Source organism: Oncorhynchus masou, chromosome 21 (assembly GCF_036934945.1).
Source record: "Oncorhynchus masou masou isolate Uvic2021 chromosome 21, UVic_Omas_1.1, whole genome shotgun sequence".
NCBI classification, from domain to species: domain Eukaryota; kingdom Metazoa; phylum Chordata; class Actinopteri; order Salmoniformes; family Salmonidae; genus Oncorhynchus; species Oncorhynchus masou.
In genome coordinates, this window is record NC_088232.1 from 31,353,454 (window position 1) to 31,375,545 (window position 22,092).

The 22,092-nt window shown below is 44.1% G+C and overlaps 1 protein-coding gene across 1 annotated transcript in view; it reads right to left on the minus strand.

The window, feature by feature from the left end:
- The window catches only part of syne2b (spectrin repeat containing, nuclear envelope 2b), a 147,625-nt gene that overhangs the window by 119,823 nt on the left and 5,710 nt on the right, over positions 1 to 22,092 (minus strand). The window contains 21 exon segments of the mRNA XM_064928115.1: positions 13 to 171; positions 448 to 624; positions 838 to 939; positions 1,068 to 1,205; positions 1,322 to 1,486; positions 1,660 to 1,859; positions 2,035 to 2,131; positions 2,255 to 2,423; positions 2,515 to 2,627; positions 2,736 to 2,900; positions 3,143 to 3,280; positions 3,512 to 3,625; positions 5,119 to 5,208; positions 5,562 to 5,662; positions 6,027 to 6,226; positions 6,458 to 6,660; positions 6,817 to 6,909; positions 7,008 to 7,085; positions 7,409 to 7,504; positions 10,245 to 10,306; positions 17,866 to 18,001. Coding sequence (XP_064784187.1) covers positions 13 to 171; positions 448 to 624; positions 838 to 939; positions 1,068 to 1,205; positions 1,322 to 1,486; positions 1,660 to 1,859; positions 2,035 to 2,131; positions 2,255 to 2,423; positions 2,515 to 2,627; positions 2,736 to 2,900; positions 3,143 to 3,280; positions 3,512 to 3,625; positions 5,119 to 5,208; positions 5,562 to 5,662; positions 6,027 to 6,226; positions 6,458 to 6,660; positions 6,817 to 6,909; positions 7,008 to 7,085; positions 7,409 to 7,504; positions 10,245 to 10,306; positions 17,866 to 17,950 — 2,745 coding nt within the window. The 5' untranslated portion in view covers positions 17,951 to 18,001.

Consider the following 22,092-nt stretch of genomic DNA (forward strand, 5'->3'; position numbering starts at 1 on the left):
GGGAATACTGGCCTGTGACTGAGCCACGGCAGCTCTGACTCTGTCCTGCATGGCAGAGACAAGGAGGTACTGGAGGGGAGAGTTCTTCTGTCCTGTCATCACCATCACCTGCAGATCCTGCTCCTCAGTCACCACCTGACCCTCCAGCTGCAGCCCACGAGAGATCAGCACCTGGAGAGAACAGCAAACACTATGAGCACTTGTAAATTACAAAAGTAAATGACAATATTCATAAACAAGGTAATACTCTGATCTTCACCCAGCACATAACTATCAATGCTTGTCTAGCCCCTGTGTTGAACATGCTTACTTACCTTGCTTCTACATTCCTAACCAGGCTAGCTAACTATTTGAGTAAAGCTACTGGTGTTTACCTTATTCCTTTGGCACTTACATGATGTTTTCCTTAGTCTAGTATGTTACTATTGGCCCCTGTCTAAGTCTTACCCTGGCGCGGGGGTCCTGGCACCGTGAAGCCCTGCGTTCTCCTGCCTTCAGGATCTGGTAGAGGTCCCGGGCCTCTGTCTCCCAGTGCAGGAGCTCTGCCAGGCGGCAGTCCAGACCAGACACACTGTGCTGCAGCTCCACACACACCTGCTCGGCCTCAACCAGCGTCTGCATCACCTACAGACACACACACACACATAGAAACAAACAGCGTACACATTCATTACCGCAAACAAAAATCTCACGTAATTTGGTCAGATGCTCGATTGTGTTTATGTAGTCTGTCCACGCGATATTAAGAACCCACAGACCAGAAACAGGACCGTAGGCATAAAAAAAAGGTTATTTTCATATTTAAAGTAAATATACAAAGGAAGTCATCATCCTCACCTCAGGTAAAGCCAGCTTCAGTTTCTGTAGAGTCTCAGCTGAGCATTCTGTGGAGGGGGAGAGGGCATCCATATCCACTTCCTTTATCTTCCTCATCATGAACTGAACAAGGTAAAAAATAGACAGCACCATTCAAATGCATTGTGTTGTGGAAGAAAATGTATACCAAAGGATCAATTATAGTTAGAAAACTCTGAGACCATTGTAATAATGTTGTAATAACAGTGTACCTGTAGTTTCTTTGTGTAGGTCCTCAGGGGCCCAGACATGGCCTCTACAGGTTCCTTCAGGATCTGGGTGGCCTCTCTGAAGAGGGCCTGGAGGTCTTGGGGTCTGGCTGCAGCTCCGCTGGGCACAGCTACAACAGCCTTGGGGCAAAATAACAGCTTTTTTTGAACTGAACATAATTTTCACCGAAATTGAACAAGAGAGGATAACAACATTGCATTCTCACTTTGTAATGGAAGTGTTATCTCTGACTTACAAATTGTGTTATCTTGATAAAGTCCGCCCAATGCAGGTTGAGCTTACAGAGGTCATCTGCCAGAGCTCGGCTGGTCATAGGGTCAGTCAGCTGGACCAGGAAGTTCCCTACCTCATTCAGATGGGCCTGGCGGGAACTCCACTCTGACATACTCTCAGATGTTACCTAAGCAACATACAAACACCTCATCATCGTTATTGCAAAATAATAATTTTGAACACTTTGTTCTTTAGGAACACATGTGTGGAAGTAATGGCAATAGTTTTGTTAAGAGCAGGCATGCTATACCCCTGCATTGTGGACAAGGTTGCAGATTAATGGAGGGTTTCTGTCTGTACCTCTGGCCTCTGTGCGAGCGTGTGGGAGGCTGAGGCCTGCTCCAGCCAAGCCTGCAGGGAGCTGTAACAGTCACAGTAGGAGTCCCAGGCCGACAGCACACGGCCCATAGTGCTCTTCACCGTAGACACTCCCTCCAGAGCCACAGCACCCTCCTCCTCCAACTCCTTCACTTGGCACATTATGTATTTGGAGTCTGCAGCTGGGGGAGCAGCCAGGAAAACCTCTCTTAGATCAACCAATCAATTAACCATCAATAAATCAATTTGCGAAGAACATTAGAAAGACTGGTACACACAGTTCTTTCTTTGGCGATGTATTTTGGACCAGAACGTATTGAATCAGAACACATTACCACACACACGCAGTCTTCTTACCTAGGGCAGATTTGCTAGTATATTTGCTTGCAACAAGCTTCAATTTAAGGAGAGCCCCCTCCAGCAAGGATGGTAGGTCCTGTTTAACCACTAACTCCTGTGAGAAAACAAATGTAGAGATTAATCAATGACTTCATATAGGCCGGCTATACTATTGTGAATCCAGTTTGCCTCGTCTACAGAAAGTCGTCAAACTCTGTCATTAAACTGGATTACTCACATGCCAGTCCTGCAGCAGCACACGCACAGCCTCCTGGGATATGTAGGGTCTCTTCCAGACACGGAGCTTGCTGCTGATCTGGCCCAGCAGGTCCAGCACTGTGTGCCGATGCTCCTGGTACTCCAGTTTGATCCCATGGTACTTGGCAGTGACTCTTACACTGGTGAACCTGAGGAGGAGGTAGAGAGAGGTGGGTTGTTGGAGGCTCTCTCGGACATTCACGCTACAGTTATGGGAAAAACAGGTAGACAAGTGCACACCTTCTCTTCATCTCTTCCAGTTTGTCAGTAGGCACCAGGATGGCTCCATATTCATCCATATTCTGGAACTTCTGAAAGTTCTTAAGTTGTTGGGGCATCTCGTCCAGGGATGTCTATAAAAAATATACATTTTGATTGAAAGGACTAATGTTACAGGTTGGTTAAGAGGCAATAATTTTTTTTTAGTGATGCATGTTGATTGACAGATTGTGAGATATTACCTTGAGCAGATCGAGTTTCTCCCTGGCCTCCTCAGCGGCACGGGCGTGGTCCTGAGGGTCCCCCTCCTCCTCAGCCAGCGCCCCCTCAGCCCTAAGCAGCCAGCGGCCTACCATGTCCAGGGAAGCAGGCAGACTAAGGTCCAGCTCTGTCTTATACTCGCGCAGCTGGGTGGGAACAATCACATAGAAATGTAACCAAGCAAACACATGAAAAAACATACTCAGACACACACACAAAACAATATATTTGTATACACTGTAAAAGCATAAAATAGATGATTACTGCGAAACCACATCAACACGGAATATCATGCTTTATCAGTACACCAAGATAATGATATTATATTGCAGGACATCATGTGATTTGACTTAGTGTGTAAGATAACCAGTGTGAGGAGTGAGCAGACCTTCTCGGCGAGGGCGTCCCAAGCCCCCCTGAGGTTCCTCTGATCCTCACTCAGCTGGGGGGTGCGCTTCATGGCTGTCAGGAGAGGCATCACGGGGCGACGCTGCTCGTTAAAGGACACCACAAAGGTTTGGAACACCTGGGAGACACAAACACACACACAGACACATGCACGCAAACAGGAAAAGCTCTCAGATAGTGTTGTGAGGTTAACACTATTTAAATAACAGACTTGAATAGAATGCAAATGTATCCCCCTAAACTATATAAAAGATAGACAGTCCTTGACTCCAAATAAATCTGGCATTATTCTGCATGTGCCATTTTTAATCCAACTAGCAGCATCCACATACTGTACAATACGACATACATGGTATCTCTCTGCATAGCTCTCGCCTTCTGTGGAGTCCCAGCCTTCCAGTAACTCCTGATAGGCCTGCAACAGCCAGCAGGTCACTTCCTGGGTCTTCTGATTGGTTGTGGTCTTGAGTCACAGCAAAAAGACGAATGAGTTATCAGACAAATTATGAACCAAAATAAAGCACTAACCCTACCCATAACCTAACGTTAAACTTTCAAAACACCCTTTCCACTCTATGTAGCCTGAAGATTACATTTCAAAGAACCTCTTCACATGGGAAGTGAAGTATTAGTGGGTAAGGTGGAGTAAGGTGGAGCTCAACTCTAGTATGTAAAGTTCTCTCCCTCTTGCATGAGTTGATGATTTTAAGATGTATCTTCCTTTTAAGATGAGTCCAAATAAACAGCAGTCTGTGAAACAGGCAGGGGTGAAATGAAACAGCTGATTTTCGATCGTTGTTTAGACAGTTAAGGGAGAGGGAAGCCTTGAGGGAAGCCTTGAGGGAAGCCTTGGGACCAGGCAGAGGAGAGGAGATGAACAGGGTTTACCGCAGCAGCAGCTCTGGAGGGTTCAGGTTCTTGACAAGGAGCTGATCTCATAAGTAGGGGTTGGAGCAGGCGAGCCTGACCAGAGAATTGACAGATAGACAGTGAATGGGGGCTAGGTACTTCAGGCAAGATTCTAGATAACATGACAAACTCTAATGCTCTTTCTTCCAATCCTCTTATATCTCAGAAAAGGATCCCTCAAAACAAACCCCTATAAAAAGAAATAAGGCACATCATGGGGAATAGAGCTTCAAGGGATCTGAAAGTTCACCACGTGGTCTCTCAGATGACTTCTGAACTATCCTCTACATCCAGATCACTAGAACTATGCTGAACCTCCAACCTCAGGCCGTCCTGAAACACAGCAGGAAACATGAGCTGAACAGTGGGCCTGATCTGGCATGAGTCCACTGAGACTTGAAATGAGATATCCTGGTCTCAGTGGAAATAATTACTGCCACTCTGATTTTTAAGGTGGGGAACAGCAACACACCCTCCTGTAGCTCAGGGCTGGCAGCAACCGAACAGGGAAAACAGGGTGAACTGGTTGTAAAACAACCTAATTTTTCCTCTGACTTGAATCACTCTGACATTTAGAGGTAATCTTGGCTTTGAGTGATTCAATTGTTTTCAAAAGGAAGACAGTATTCTATACAGCTCTGTTGGTATGCCTGGAATAGGTGTCATGTGTTTGTTTGTACTGCAGGTATGTTGCCATTGTGGACAGCATTGTGTTTGATTGATATTTTATATTGAGTAATGTATAGGGTTTTCGTTGTTGGTGGTAAAGTATAGGTATACAGTTGTCCCTGGTGTACTACAAACCTGAGGCCACTGACATCACCAAAATGTAGTACAAGAGACATTACTTCTGTTTCAAAGCATACTAGTTACTGAGAAAAATGTTTTTTAAGTCATTTTTAAACTTCAAACCAAAGTAGAACCCTGTAGCAGTGGGGGAGGTGCTGATTGGGAATTAATTTCAGATGTCTTACATGATGTAACATGTTTCTCAAAGTCTGAGAGGTGAAATAAACAGTGCTGTAGGCAAAGTGAGGGATAGGCTACCTGGCGCAGAGGGGAGGCAGCGATGGCAGGAGTGAAGTGAGTGGGCAGGTTGACAGGAGAGAGGCTTTTAGGAGGAGTCATATAGTACATCTGAATAGATACAACAGAGAGTGGAGAATAGAAAAGGTGAGGTAGAAGAAACAGAATTCAAGTGAGAAGAATTTAGATTATGCTGAAGAGTCACAACAAGGAGCCACAGTACACAGTGAACCTGAGGAAAGCCAAAACAAAAGTGGAGAAGATAGGACGTGCTTCTACATCTGCATTGCTTGCTGTTTGGGGTTTTAGACTGTGTTTCTGTATAAGTACTTTGTGACATCTGCTGATGTAAAAAGAGCTTTATAAATGCATTTGATTTGATTATCTAGGAGCAGTGTGACCAAAAATAATTTCAAATAAAAGGCCATTAAAAGAGAGTGAGTAGATGACAGTGTGGTACAAACCTGCATGTCATCCTCTGTCACAGGCATGTCTCTGGAGTACTGGAGGAACTGGGACACGTAGGTCATGATGGACTTCTCATCTGGGTCTCTCACATCGACATCTACACCAAGAAAAGTTCCTTGAGAAATTCACACTTTTGGCCAAAGCAGCTGAGACAAACAGTATATATTTTGATGCACTAAAGTGGCTTTCCAAAGCCCTGTTAATACCTGGTGCATACAGGGAGGCACCAGCTAATCTGATCACAATGTGGACACAGTGGACGTATAAGAGACACATTTCAATACAATGTGTAGACATGACAAACCTTGATACATGAAACATGAAACTCACATGTTAGCAAGGTAGTGTAAATGAGGCTTAAAAAGCAAGAGAACAGAGTACATATCTGATTTAACCAGGGAACTGAGCAAGACATCAGATGTCACCCCTCCCCCCAGGTTATGTGAACACCACCCACACACCATCGGGCTCCAGTAGTCTGGGGATGCGCAGCTCGTGCTCGGCAGTGCGGAAGGCCTCCTCCAGGTTCTGCCGGTTAGTTCTGGTCCTGGCCTTGGACAGGTCCACCAGGTCAGGTCTCAGGGCATACAGGATGGACAAGAAGAGCACACCGCTCCGCCAACTGGCCTTGAAGTCCTTCACATTCAGAGTACAGCCAGCCCTAGGGAGGGTGACACATTATATTATAATGGCAATAATGGCCACAGACAGAACACCCTTTCATCAGTGGGTGTCAATGTGTGTGATATTGTGTAGAGGCAATAGGTCTCATCAGGAACCAAAACAATAACATCTTGAGATTAATTTGGACAGTGAATATGAGAGGTGTGAGGGCTTAAACGGGAGGGTGAGGGCCTGAGGTCCGAGGGCCTAAACAGGGAAGGGGGCTCACTTGTGGCACTGTTCCCTGACCCAGAGCAGCAGAGCTTTCTTGGCAGAGACGCGGAAACGCTGGTGTAGGGGGGAGCCCCTGGGGGGCACGGGGCTGTTGCTAGTAGAGCGGGCCGACAGGGTGGAGCGAGAGTCCAGGCTGGCCAGTGACTCCAGAGAGGACTGACGGGAGCTGAATGACAGGCTGCTGGCCAGCTCCTCAATCTGCAGGGAGATAAGTTAAGTAAAGTAGCCCAGCCAGGAACAATAGACAAAAACTATAACAACAATGTATTACCGTGGACATGTAGCTCCCGCATACATTTTCTCATAAAAGCAAGTATCTAAGAGTGATTACAGCTGATTCTGACTGAGACTCACATGATACTGCATAATGATTGTCCAGATCAAGCCTAGGATGATGGATGGTTTGCCGTCGATGATGTCGGGAATGTTAATGTTGACCAGTTTGATCTGTGTGAGGAGGGCAGCTTAACATTATCAGCGGTTCAACACAAATGGCTTTGCAACTCACATGAGCTTGGAACCAAAGCACGAAAACAGACTCTTACCGATTTCTTCTTCAAGAAGGACAGGGCTGTTTCAATGTTGCTCCTGTGCTGAAAGATGCCTCTGCCTCTCTCCCGACTCTACAATAGACAACAACAGACATCAGAACAATAGACAAAGGCAAAGGGCACAAGAGATGACAGAGGGCCATAGATACCTACAATGAAATGAGGGAGAGGAGAGGAAAATAGAAAATAAGTTATTGTGAGGAAAGGGTTGATGCTGATGTACAGGGTTAAGAGAAAAGGAGAAATACAGTCCCAGAAAAAGAGGGGGAGACACTACAGCAGGTGTTCCTTGTCTATTTAGGACTAGCCTTCTAAGAGTTCACTTGAGATGAACTTGTAATGTATCTACGGTAGAGTGTGTTAAGAGTTCATCTGAATCAGAGATAGAGACTTACCATCCGCTGGCCACTCATCACCTCCAGCAGGTCCAGCAGCTTGGACCCGTCCCGGAAATCATTGAACAGGTCCAACACCATGCACGGGGGAATCCTCTGAGATAAGACCACAGAACAGCTGCTGTTAGTCTCTTTCATAAGGCATAGTGACTACTACAGTCAATAGACTTAAACCACTTGTCAACTGTGTTCTCACTCTAATCATTACATCCACTTAGACTGAAGAGTGTGCACGGCATATGAGTAATATCTTGGGACATAAAACAACAAGGTAAGGATGATTCTCATGGTGTGTGTATTAACTTAGAAAGCAGAATACATTTCATGACTTTCCACTGGACTGCAGACTGCCACTAGAAGATTAGCAATTATCTGAAACAACCCACAGCGGTATGTGGGTCCATGTCAACCCACAGCGGTATGTGGGTCCATGTCAACCCACAGCGGTATGTGGGTCCATGTCAACCCACAGCGGTATGTGGGTCCATGTCAACCCACAGCGGTATGTGGATCCATGTCAACCCACAGCGGTATGTGGGTCCATGTCAACCCACAGCGGTATGTGGGTCCATGTCAACCCACAGCGGTATGTGGGTCCATGTCAACCCACAGCGGTATGTGGGTCCATGTCAACCCACAGCAGTATGTGGATCCATGTCAACCCACAGCGGTATGTGGGTCCATGTCAACGCACAGCGGTATGTGGGTCCATGTCAACCCACAGCGGTATGTGGGTCCATGTCAACCCACAGCTTAGGCTCCACAACTCTGACTCAGCCCAGTGTTTGTTCTAGGTCCCAAGAAACAAAGAGATCTTCTGTTGTATCTGACAATTAATCTTAATGGTTGTACAGTCGTCTCAAATAAAACTGTGAAGGACCTCGGCGTTACTCTGGACCCTGATCTCTCTTTTGACGAACATATCAAGACTGTTTCAAGGACAGCTTTTTTCCATCTCCGTAACATTGCAAAAATAAGAAACTTTCCGTCCAAAAATGATGCAGAAAAATTAATCCATGCTTTTGTTACTTCTAGGTTAGACTACTGCAATGCTCTACTTTCAGGCTACCCGGATAAAGCACTAAATAAACTTCAGTTAGTGCTAAATACGGCTGCTAGAATCCTGACTAGAACCCAAAAATTTGATCATATTACTCCAATGCTAGCCTCCCTACACTGGCTTCCTGTCAGGGTAAGGGCTGATTTCAAGGTTTTACTGCTAACCTACAAAGCATTACATGGACTTGCTCCTACCTATCTCTCTGATTTGGTCCTGCCGTACATACCTACATGCACGCTACGGTCACAAAACGCAGGTCTCCTAATTGTCCCTAGAATTTCTAAGCAAACAGCTGGAGGCAGGGCTTTCTCCTATAGAGCTCCATTTTTATGGAATGGTCTGCCTACCTATGTGAGAGACGCAAACTCGGTCTCAACTTTTAAGTCTTTACTGAAGACTCATCTCTTCAGTGGGTCATATGATTGAGTGTAGTCTGGCCCAGGAGTGTGAAGGTGAATGGAAAGGCTCTTGAGCAACGAACCGACCTTGCTGTCTCTGCCTGGCCGGTTCCCCTCTTTCCACTGGGATTCTCTGCCTCTAACCCTAAGTCACTGGCTTACTGGTGCTCTTTCATGCCGTCCCTAGTAGGGGTGCGTCACTTGAGTGGGTTGAGTCACTGATGTGATCTTCCTGTCTGGGTTGGTGCCCCCCCTTGGGTTGTGCCGTTGCGGAGATCTTTGTGGGCTATACGCTGCCTTGTCTCAGGATGGTAAGTTGGTGGTTGAAGATATCCCTCTAGTGGTGTGGGGGCTGTGCTTTGGCAAAGTGGGTGGGGTTATATCCTTCCTGTTTGGCCCTGTCCGGGGGTATCATCGGATGGGGCCACAGTGTCTCCTGACTCCTCCTGTCTCAGCCTCCAGTATTTATACTGCAGTAGTTTATGTGTCGGGGGGCTAGGGTCAGTTTGTTATATCTGGAGTACTTCTCCTGTCTTATCCGGTGTCCTGTGTGAATTTAAGTATTCTCTCTTTCTCTTTTTCTTTCTCGGAGGACCTGAGCCCTAGGACCATACCTCAGGACTACCTGGCATGATGACTACTTGCTGTCCCCTGTCCACCTGGCCGTGCTGCTGCTCCAGTTTCAACTGTTCTGCCTGCGGATATAGAATCCTGACCTGTTCACCGGACGTGCTACTTGTCCCAGACCTATTATTTGACCATGCTGGTCATTTATGAACATTTGAACATCTTGGCCATGTTCTGTTATAATCTCCACCCAGCACAGCCAGAAGAGGACTGGCCACCCCTCATAGCCTGGTTCCTCTCTAGGTTTCTTCCTAGGTTTTGGCCTTTCTAGTGAGTTTTTCCTAGCCAACGTGCTTCAACACCTGCATTGCTTGCTGTTTGGGGTTTTAGGCTGGGTTTCTGTACAGCACTATGAGATATCAGCTGATGTACGAAGGGCTATATAAATACATTTGATTTGATTTTGAGTGTTGGCCAGACTCCACGGGGTGGGAGGGCTGGGGGGACTTCTGTTGCTGTCTGTCTGTGTGTGCTCTCTAAACCACGCTCCAAGGGGCTATATTTACATGATTCCACCCTGCCCCTCCCCTGACACATGCACAAATGACCTCTACCATGAGCAGGAGATCAACACAACCCTTCTCTCCAGGTGGATGAGTGAGTGAGTGAGTGAGTGAGTGAGTGAGTGAGTGAGTGAGTGAGTGAGTGAGTGAGTGAGTGAGTGAGTGAGTGAGTGAGTGAGTGAGTGAGTGAGTGAGTGAGTGAGTGAGGCGTGCTGGTGGAAGACATACAGTATTGCAGACAGTGTTACCTTTGAGAGCTGAGCATTGATCCAGTTGGTGAAGGTTCTCTTCTGAATTTGCTCTTGCTCCACTATGAAAGGGAGGGGCAAAAGAAATATAACAATATTGTATCATATTTTACATAAATAAACACCCAAGAGAGTACATATGTGATGCATACAAATCCTGAAATATAGCAGCAATACGTTTTCTTTAATATACAAGCCTTCAGTAAGGCTCAATGTGCTGCCAGAGGGTTCCTAGCTTTTTAAATACGCCACAATCATGGTCACATGTCTAACATGCTGCTGAACACATCCAGTAACTTCCCTCTTACCCATTTACAGTTATATCGGCCAGGTAGCCTAGTGATTAGAGCGTCGGACTAGTAACCCAAAGGTTGCAAGATCAAATCCCCAAGCTGACAAGGTAAACAATCTGCTGTTCTGCCCCTGAACAAGGCAGTTAAGCCACTGTTCCTAGGCCGTCATTGAAAATAAGAATTTGTTCTTAACTGACTTGCCTAGTTAAATAAAGTTAAAAATATAGACTTCCAGCTTTACTGGCAGAGGCCCACTCACCATTATATATCTCTACAAAGTCCATCAGGTCCATGACTGAGTGAAGCATCCCAACATTAGCCAACTATCTCCAAGCTTCTCACAAACACCTCAAACATAGTATATTCCACTTCCTCTGTGACAGATCTTCTATACCTTCAACTGTCTTCAAAAAAGGTCCTTGATATCAGAATGTTGATGTGTTCATCTGATACTTGCTCTTTCTAGCCCACTTGATGTAGGCCCCCTGTACTATTGTGCACCACTAACTACTCCATGGTAAGCCCCTATCCAAGTCATCCCAGTCTTTTCTACTGAGCTCTGGGATAAAAGGACAGAGACTGATAGACCCATTAAGCTGTTTTACAGAAGGCCAGCCTTGGCTCCAGTCGGTGTCTAATGTTAATTATAAGGACCTGTTCCAAGTGTGTGACTCAGGTCTATTCCTGTTTCTGGAAGGATGTGGACTGTGGTGTGAGGGGATGACAGAGGCTCGCCTCGTAGGAGACTGTTACTGATTACTGCCGAGGTGTGGTGGTCTCTCAGGTGCTTATAGCTGCCAAAGCATCACCCAGGTGGGTGCTACACATTCAGTGGTGGATTTTCCAGCCTACCTACAGAGGAGGAGTAAGCCTAGCTGTGAACTTCATAGACAGGTCCCTGATGAAAAGCTCCGGGCCTGCCTGTCTGACTGATGTTTCTCCCTCCCTGACCGTACCATCGAAGTCACTTCCACTCAAACTATTCATTTTCTGAATTGCAACATCTGCATCAAGCTAAAGGCTAGACCTGCCGCTTTCAAGGAGCGGGAGACTAATCCAGATGCTTGTAAGAAATCCGGCTATGCCCTCAGACAAACCATCAAACAAGCAAAGCGTCAATACAGGATTAAGATTGAATCCTACTACACCGGCTCTGACGCTCGTCGGACGTGGCAGGACTTGAAAACAATTATGGACTACAAAGGGAAACCAGGACGCGAGCTGCCCAGTGACGCGAGCCTACCAGACGAGTTAAATGCCTTTTATGCTCGCTTCGAGGCAAGCGATACTGAAGCGTTCACGAGAGCACCAGCTGTTCTGGATGACTGTGTGATAACGCTCTCGGTAGCCGATGTGAACAAAACCTTTAAACAGGTCAACATTCACAAAGCCGCTGGGCCAGGCAGATTACCAGGACGTGTACTCAAAGCATGCGTGGACCAACTGTCAAGTGTCTTCACTGACATTTTCAACCTCTCCCTTTCTGAGTCTGTGATACCTACATGTTTCAATCAGACCACCATAGTCCCTGTGCCCAAGGAAGCGAAGGGAACCTGCCTAAATGATTACCGCCTTGTGGCACTCATTTCGGTAGCCATAAAGTGCTTTGAAAGGCTGGTCATGGCTCACATCAACAGCATCCTCCCGGACACCCTAGACCCACTCCAATTCACATGCCTCCCCAACAGATCCACAGATGACGCAATCGCACTTCACACTGTCCTTTCTCACCTCGACAAAAGCAACAACTATGTGAGAATGCTGTTCATTGACTACAGCTCAGCGTTCAATACCATAGTGCCCACGAAGCTCATCACTAAGCTAAGGACTCTGGGACTAAACACCTCCCTCTGCAACTGGATCCTCGACTTCCTGGTGGGCCTCCCCCAGGTGCTAAGAGTAGCCAACAACATGTCCGCCATGCTAACCCTTAATACTGGGGCCCCTTAGGGGTGTGTACTTAGTCCCCTCCTGTATTCCCTGTTCACCCACGACTGGGTGGCCAAACACGACTCCAACACCATCATTAAGTTTGCTGATGACACAACAGTGGTAGGCCTGATCACAGACAACGATGAGACGGCCTATAGGGAGGAGGTCAGAGAACTGGAGTGGTGCCAGGACAACAATCTCTCCCTCAATGTGAGCAAGACGAAGGAGCTGATCGTGGACTACAGGAAAAGGCGGGCCGAACAGGTCCCCATTAACATTGACGAGGCTGTAATGGAGCGGGTCAAGAGTTTCAAGTTCCTTAGTGTTCACATCACCAACGAACTATCATGGTCCAAACATACCAAGACAGTCGTGAAGAGGGCACGACAAAACCTTTTTCCCCTCAGGAGGCCCCCAGATCCTCAAAAGGTTCTACAGCTGCACCATCGAGAGCATCCTGACCGGTTGCATCACCGCCTGGCGCTACAGAGGGTAGTGCGAACAGCCCAGTACATCACTGAGGCCAAGCTTCCTGCAATCCAGGACCTAAATAATAGGCAGTGTCAGAGGAAAGCCCAGAAAATTGTCAGAGACTCCAGTCACCCAAGTTATAGACTGTTTCCTCTGCTACCGCACGGCAAGCGGTACCAGAGTGCCAAGTCTAGGACCAAAAGGCTCCTCAACAGCTTCTACCCCCAAGCCATTAGACCACTGAACAATTCATAAAAATCACCACCGGACAATTTACATGAACACTCCCCCACTCCCCGTACACTGCTGCTACTCGCTGTTTGTTTATTACCTATGCATAGTCACTTCGCCCCCACCTACACCTACAGATTACCTCAACAAGCCTGTACCCCGACTCGGTACCGGTGCCCCCTCTATATATTCTTGTTATTGTTATTCTTATTGTGTTACTTTTTATTATTACTTTTTATTTTAGCCTACTTGGTAAATATTTTCTTCTTCTTGAACTGTACTGTTGGTTAAGGGCTTGTAAGTAAGCATTTAACGGTAAAGCCTACACTTGTTGTATCTCGTGATTTGACTTGATCATCATTTACATTTGACATTTTAGTTACTTAGCAGATGCTATTATTCAGAGTGACTTACACGAGAAATTAGGGTTAAGTGCCTTGCCCAAGGGCACATCGGCAGATTTTTCCCCCACCAAGTCGGCTCAGGGATTCGAACCAGCGAACTTTTGGTTACTGGCCCAAAGCCTCATTTGCGATTTTCATGAATAGTTAACGTTGTGTTATGCTAATGAGCTTGAGGCTATGATTCCGCTCCCGGATACGGGATTGCTCGACGCTAGAGGTTAACTACTAGGCTACCTGCTGTGCAAGACCGTCTCCCATCAATTGCCAGCTCCCTGAATTAATTTTGGTTTGTTTTTTAAAGCGACTTTATATTCTGTATGAAAAGCACTATAACAAATACATATATTATTATTACTAGAAAAATAGACATGGTCAATTTTAAACTTTCAAACATATTCTAACAGTTGCAAATATAGGTGGATGTCTTCCATATGAGCGTTCAACAAACATCTGTGAAACAAATCTTTCATGATAAATGCTGAGAAGTTCAACATTGGCTTGTCAAGAAGAAGAAATCCGAGAGTTGGCACACACTTGCTGGTTTGCCAATCAGTTTCAGAAAACAACTTTCCAAATGACTGAAACCACAGCCTTTTTGAGCAATGTTGTTTTCAACCTGCTCAACATAGACACACAATTAAGGTACAGTAGCTGGGGTGTATTCATTAACTGCATACCGTTGCGAAACGTTTTGCAACAGAAACTGTTTACCGTTTACTCTCGTAACCAAACAGAAGCAAACAGAGCAAATGGAACCAGGCAGAGTTCCTCTGTCCAGTGTCTGTGTTATTTTGCCCATCTCAATCTTTTCTTTTTATTGGCCAGTCTGAGATATGGCTTTTTCTTTGCAACTCTGCCTAGAAGGCCAGCATCCCGGAGTCTTCACTGTTGACGTTGAGACTGGTGTTTTGTGGATACTATTTATTGAAGCTGCCAGTTGAGGACTTGTGAGGCGTCTGTTTCTCAAACTAGACACTAATGTACTTGTCCACTTGTTCAGTTGCGCCCCGTGGCCTCCCACTCCTCTTTAAATTCTGGTTAGAGCCAGTTTGCGCTGTTCTGTGAAGGGAGGAGTACACAGCGTTGTACGAGATCTTCAGTTTCTTTGCAATTTCTCACATGGAATAGCCTTCATTTCTCAGAACAAGAATAGACTGACGAGTTTCAGAAGAAAGTTCTTTGTATCTGGCCATTTTGAGCCTGGAATTGAACCCACAAATGCTGATGCTCCAGATACTCAACTAGTCTAAAGAAGGCCCGTTTTATTGATTATTTGATCAGAACATCGTTTTCAGCTGTGCTAACATAATTGCAAGGGTTTTCTAATGATCAATTAGCCTTTTAAAATGATAAACTTGGATTAGCTAACACAACGTGCCATTGGAACACAGGAGTGATGGTTGCTGATAATGGGCCACTGTACAGCTATGTAGATATTCCATAAAAAAGTCACCTGTTTCCAGCAACAATGGTCATTTACAACATTAACAATGTCTACACTGTATTCCTGATCAATTTGATGGTATTTTAATGGACAAAAAAATATTATTTTCTTTCAAAACAAGGATATTTCTAAGTCACCCCAAACTTTTGCATGGTAGTGTATGTTCTGAAGAAAATGTCATTTTAAACTGTAATTGGGCGGTCATAAAGGAATTGATATTTGACAAACAATCACAACAAAGTGAGAAAGAGATCTGATCTGGCCTGAGAACCAGTCTCATCTGACAAGGTCAGGTATTTGGTCAAATGAACAGCTGACAAAGCATTATGTTGAAGTATGACAGTTGTAACAAGTAGACTAATATATTCTGTTTTCCAATACATGATATTCTCTTTGCTTAAGAAAAGTTCAAACCCCAGAAATCACAGATTTCAGAAATGTAACAGCCATACAAACTAATGTCAATGTACTCACTCATGATGTGAACAGCAGTGCTGCATCAGACAAGAAAAAAATAGAAAATTGAACAAAGAAGCTAAACCTCTTCTTTCTGCTGCTGTATAAGCATGGTCTGCATACACAAGATACCATCCTTTGTCTGAGATGTGAGGTATTCTACAAGAGCAACGACAAGCAGCTATGGGATCCAATGGGAAATGTATCATTGGAATGCGAAGTTCGTTGGTGAGTGGATTCTGTATAACCACCAATCACCCTGCCAGCCTGCTGTGCTGCGCCTCCTGGGGAGGCAGGTGAATGGTATCACCTCAGCTCCACCCATCCAAAAAGTTAAGGCGTGATGGATTTGGTCCCGCCTGCCCAAACAAAACCCGCTTCTCAAGTCGTCCTCCCAGTGCCATCACAAAAGAGAAGAGTCCATCAAAGAGGGGTGCTGCATTACCTGCTTTAGATCATTAATGATTTTATCTATCTGATGATACAACGTCCATTATGTGTATCTCTAGATATCCCTGGACATGGGACAGTCTGTGATGAAAGCTGCTGTTGCCTACAGTCTGAGAGTGGGAGAGCTAAGCAAACAGTGGAGAACCTCTTCTAGCTCAACTAGTTGCTCACATTCAAAGGAGGGGAAGTGCTTCCCATTCTACTGCCACTGTACATACAGTACATGTATGTATAACAAAACGTGAAGAGATTTAAGAGTAAGATCCCATCACACTGCAGCCGTATGTAAATAGTGTTGATCCGTCAGGACTCTCCTTGTCCCTCAAAGTTCCATGAGGAGGGGAAATGGAAAACATTATAGTCTGCATATTTTCCCAGCTTGGATTTCTATTACTTTCTAGGAAATGTCCTGTGTAATCCTGTTCTTGCTAATCTAGGTCTAGAAATTGACCACGGCCTAACGATAAATGTGTGAGAATATCAGTGAGTTGTGAACATGTGAACTATATTTAGCTGCATTCTTGTATCGCTACGACTCCAAATATGCAAAGAAAAACAGACTTTCAAACCATTATTTTACAAGCTGCCTTGTCAGTGGGGCAATAAGCATACATCACCTCACAGTACATTGCATCATCTGGTAATTGCATAGCTGTGAAAAATAGATCCAGAAACAGTTGTTTCTAAATAAGGTTAACAGAGCAACAGTGGTGGGTCTGAAATAGTACTGCTGATGGCCTCTCTATAATGGCACTCAACATACAAGTAAAAGGAGAAAGAAAGTGGGGGGGAGAGAGAGAGACAGACAGACAGACAGACAGACAGACAGACAGACAGACAGACAGAGAAAAGGGGCATGAGGACAGGGACAAGGCAGATAGTCAGAGAGGCAGTGTCATATTTATCCCCCTAGGAAGAATACCTGTATACAGTGCCAACATACAAGACGAGAAGCCTCTGTGCCATGCCCAAGGTCAACAGAGGAGACCAAATCAACCTCTCGATTACCCTCTCCTCTGCCAATGAAAACTGATAGCTAATCAACAAATGTTCTCTACTAGCAACCAAATAAGAGAAAAACCCTCACAGGAAAAGATGAGGAAACAAAGGCACAGGTCATATATAGTCATTCAAACCACAAAGTGAATAGTCTCTGCTATTGTATGTAAAACTGTGAGATGCCCAGGAGACAGTGGCTTCATAGGCATGCAACATGACATTTCACGACCCACTACTGAATTCCATCCCCTTTGGATGACTGTTTGACATATGACTCATATCTCATTGAGTTTACATTTCAACAGTAAACACAACACATCCCAAATTGACTACTTTGAGCCAAAACAGGACCGAACAGGCACAGGTTGGAGTGAGAGAAGTTAATACGATTGTGAAATTTCCACTGGGTGTGAGAAAATCCTTATTATTATGATGAATATTAGGTTGCCACAGAAACTAAAACATGTTAGCTCAAATATTAAGACATGAATAACTAGATTGTTTTCTTTCTCATGTACAATATGTCCACAGAGCTGCGTTCCAACACTACATCAACTTTATTGTTTAAACAACAAAAGGAACACAGAGTCTAGAGGGAGTAGAGTAGAAAGGCAAAAAGAGAGACAGAGGATCAGGGAGGAAGAGAGAAAGAGGATCAGGGAGGAAGAGAGAAAGAGGATCAGGGAGAAAGAGAGAAAGAGAATCAGGCAAGAAGAGAGAAAGAGGATCAGGGAGAAAGAGAGAAAGAGGATCAGGGAGAAAGAGAGAAATAGGATCAGGGAGAAAGAGAGAAAGATGATCAGGGAGAAAGAGAGAAAGAGGATCAGGGAGGAAGAGAGAAAGAGGATAAGGGAGGAAGAGAGAAAGATGATCAGGGAGAAAGAAAGAAAGAGAATCAGGGAGGAAGAGAGAAAGAGGAAGGCACACAGAGAGTCACTGACCCTGCAGAAGCATGTGGACATTGTCAATGTCCAGGGGGATGTATCCCCTCTCCACCAGTGCATCTCTGTCTCCTGGCGACGCCATGCTTCCTGAAAGGGGGGCTCATCCACGGACCCCCAACAGCATGGCACCTTTCTGGAGATTAACAGAGACAAACATGACACACATATACGTCAATCTCCTGTTTGAAACACGTGCGGTTTTGGATCATATTTACATGTTACATTTGGCCCACACTGAATTACACTGACATAACACTGACATAACACTGGCATAACACTGACATAAAACTGATATAACACTGATATAACACTGATATGACACTGATATAACACTGAGATAACACTGGCTTAACACTGATATAACACTGACATAAAACTGGCTTAACACTGACATAACACTGACATAACACTGACATAACACTGACATAACACTGATATAACACTGATATAACACTGACATAAAACTGACATAACACTGACATAAAACTGACATAACGCTGACGTAACGCTGACGTAACGCTGACGTAACGCTGACATAACGCTGACATAACGCTGACATAACGCTGACATACCGCTGACATAACACTGGCTTAACACTGATATAACACTGACATAAAACTGGCATAACACTGACATAACACTGACATAACACTGATATAACACTGACATAACACTGGCTTAACACTGGCTTAACATTGGCTTAACACTGATATAACACTGATATAACACTGATATAACACTGACATAAAACTGACATAAAACTGATATAACACTGGCTTAACACTGATATAACACTGATATAACACTGACATAACACTGATATAACACTGATATAACACTGACATAAAACTGACATAAAACTGACATAACACTGGCTTAACACTGATATAACACTGATATAACACTGACATAACACTGACGTAACACTGACGTAACACTGACGTAACACTGACGTAACGCTGACGTAACGCTGACATAAAGCTGACATAACATTGACATAACGCTGACATAAAACTGGCTTAACACTGACATAACACTGACATAACACTGGCTTAACACTGATATAACACTGACATAAAACTGGCTTAACACTGACATAACACTGACATAACACTGATATAACACTGACATAACACTGGCTTAACACTGGCTTAACACCGATATAACACTGATATAACACTGACATAAAACTGATATAACACTGGCTTAACACTGACATAACACTGACATAAAACTGACATAACACTGATATAACACTGACATAACACTGACATAAAACTGACATAACACTGACATAAAACTGACATAACACTGACATAACACTGACGTAACGCTGACATAACACTGACATAACGCTGACGTAACACTGACGTAACGCTGACGTAACGCTGACATAACGCTGACATAACACTGACATAAAACTGACATAGCACTGACATAACACTGGCTTAACACTGATATAACACTGACATAAAACTGGCTTAACACTGACATAACACTGACGTAACACTGACGTAACGCTGATGTAACGCTGACATAACGCTGACATAACACTGATATAACACTGATATAACACTGACGTAACACTGACGTAACACTGACGTAACGCTGACATAACACTGACATAACGCTGACATAACGCTGACATAACACTGACATAACGCTGACACAACACTGACACAACGCTGACGTAACACTGACGTAACGCTGACATAACACTGACATAACATTGACATAACGCTGACATAACACTGACATAACACTGACATAACGCTGACATAACGCTGACATAACGCTGACACAACACTGACACAACGCTGACGTAACACTGACGTAACGCTGACATAACACTGACATAGCATTGACATAACGCTGACATAACACTGACTTAACACTGGCTTAACACTGATATAACACTGACATAAAACTGGCTTAACACTGACATAACACTGACATAACACTGATATAACACTGACATAACACTGGCTTAACACTGGCTTAACACCAATATAACACTGATATAACACTGACATAAAACTGATATAACACTGGCTTAACACTGACATAACACTGACATAAAACTGACATAACACTGATATAACACTGACATAACACTGACATAAAACTGACATAACACTGACATAAAACTGACATAACACTGACATAACACTGACGTAACGCTGACATAACACTGACATAACGCTGACGTAACACTGACGTAACGCTGACGTAACGCTGACATAACGCTGACATAACACTGACATAAAACTGACATAGCACTGACATAACACTGGCTTAACACTGATATAACACTGACATAAAACTGGCTTAACACTGACATAACACTGATATAACACTGATATAACACTGATATAACACTGATATAACACTGACATAACACTGGCTTAACACTGACATAACACTGATATTACACTGATATAACACTGACATAACACTTGACATAAAACTGACATAACACTGACGTAACACTGGCTTAACACTGACATAACACTGATATAACACTGACATAACACTGACATACCACTGACATAACACTGACGTAACGCTGACATAACACTGACATAACGCTGACATAACACTGACGTAACACTGACGTAACGCTGATGTAACGCTGACATAACGCTGACATAACACTGATATAACACTGACGTAACACTGACGTAACACTGACGTAACACTGACGTAACGCTGACATAACACTGACATAACGCTGACATAACGCTGAGAATAACACTGACATAACGCTGACACAACACTGACACAACGCTGACGTAACACTGACGTAACGCTGACATAACACTGACATAACATTGACATAACGCTGACATAACACTGACATAACACTGACATAACGCTGACATAACGCTGACATAACGCTGACATAACACTGACATAACGCTGACACAACACTGACACAACGCTGACGTAACACTGACGTAACGCTGACATAACACTGACATAGCATTGACATAACGCTGACATAACACTGACATAACACTGACATAACACTGACATAACGCTGACGTAACACTGACGTAACACTGACGTAACACTGACATAACGCTGACGTAACGCTGACATAACACTGACATAACGCTGACATAAGGAATGTAGAGAATATTTATTGCTTCTGTTCAGTTTATTGTTTAGGAGTGACACCTTCAATTTAATGCAAATACCCTTTACACAAGAACAGTCAATGAGATGCACACATACTGAAATTCACTCAGTAGTAACAATAGCATACCGATCCATGTATTCACACTTAAAGCCTGTAAATCACCGTCACCGTGTTCCCCAGTTATACCTTGTTCCCCAGTTATACCTTGTTATGACTGTTGCAACCATACCACTCACCAGGGTGAAGACAGAAATCACAACATGGAGAACACCAGCAGACTGCATAATCCAACAATTTGCCAGACGTATTTTTATTTGATTTTTTTAGGGGGTAGATCAGCTTTAATATTATACGTTTTGAATTAGGTGTCATTTTGGGGTCCTTAAATTAAACTGGTAGATTTTTTTTATTTATCCCAAATTTCTTAATGCAGGGCTGTCAGGCAAGTTCCTTACTTTATCCCTCTTCCACTTGCCTCTTCCATTTTTGAGGTAATGCTGCAATAGTTTATGTGTCGTGGGGCTGGGGTCAGTCTGTTGTATCTGGAGTATTTTCTCTCTCTCTCTCTCTCTCTCTCTCTCTCCCCCTTCTACACCTGCATTGCTTGCTGTAATTTTGAGTAGAGCAACCAACTTTCTATGGCTTGTTTTAAAATAGCAATATTTTGATTTCATTTTCAAATAACCGAAAGTGAGAGGTTGTAATCTAAATAAACGGAAAAAGGCCATTCTTGAACATGGGGTGAGAAATTCGACGTCACAGGCTTTCTAGCCATCGCCGCTCCCGTTTTCATATGTCCATTTGTCTTGTCTTGTTTCCATACACACCTGGTATTCATTTCCTCAATCAATCTACTTGTATTTAACCCTCTGGTTCCCATCATGTTTTGTGCGTAATTGTTTCATATTATGTGGTGTTAGTTTACTTTTATAGTTTACTATACTTTTATGTTCCGTTTTTTAGCGCGTTTGATTTATGTAGTGCTCTTGTTTTTGGAACTATAATATACAGTGCCTTGCGAAAGTATTCGGCCCCCTTGAACTTTGCGACCTTTTGCCACATTTCAGGCTTCAAACATAAAG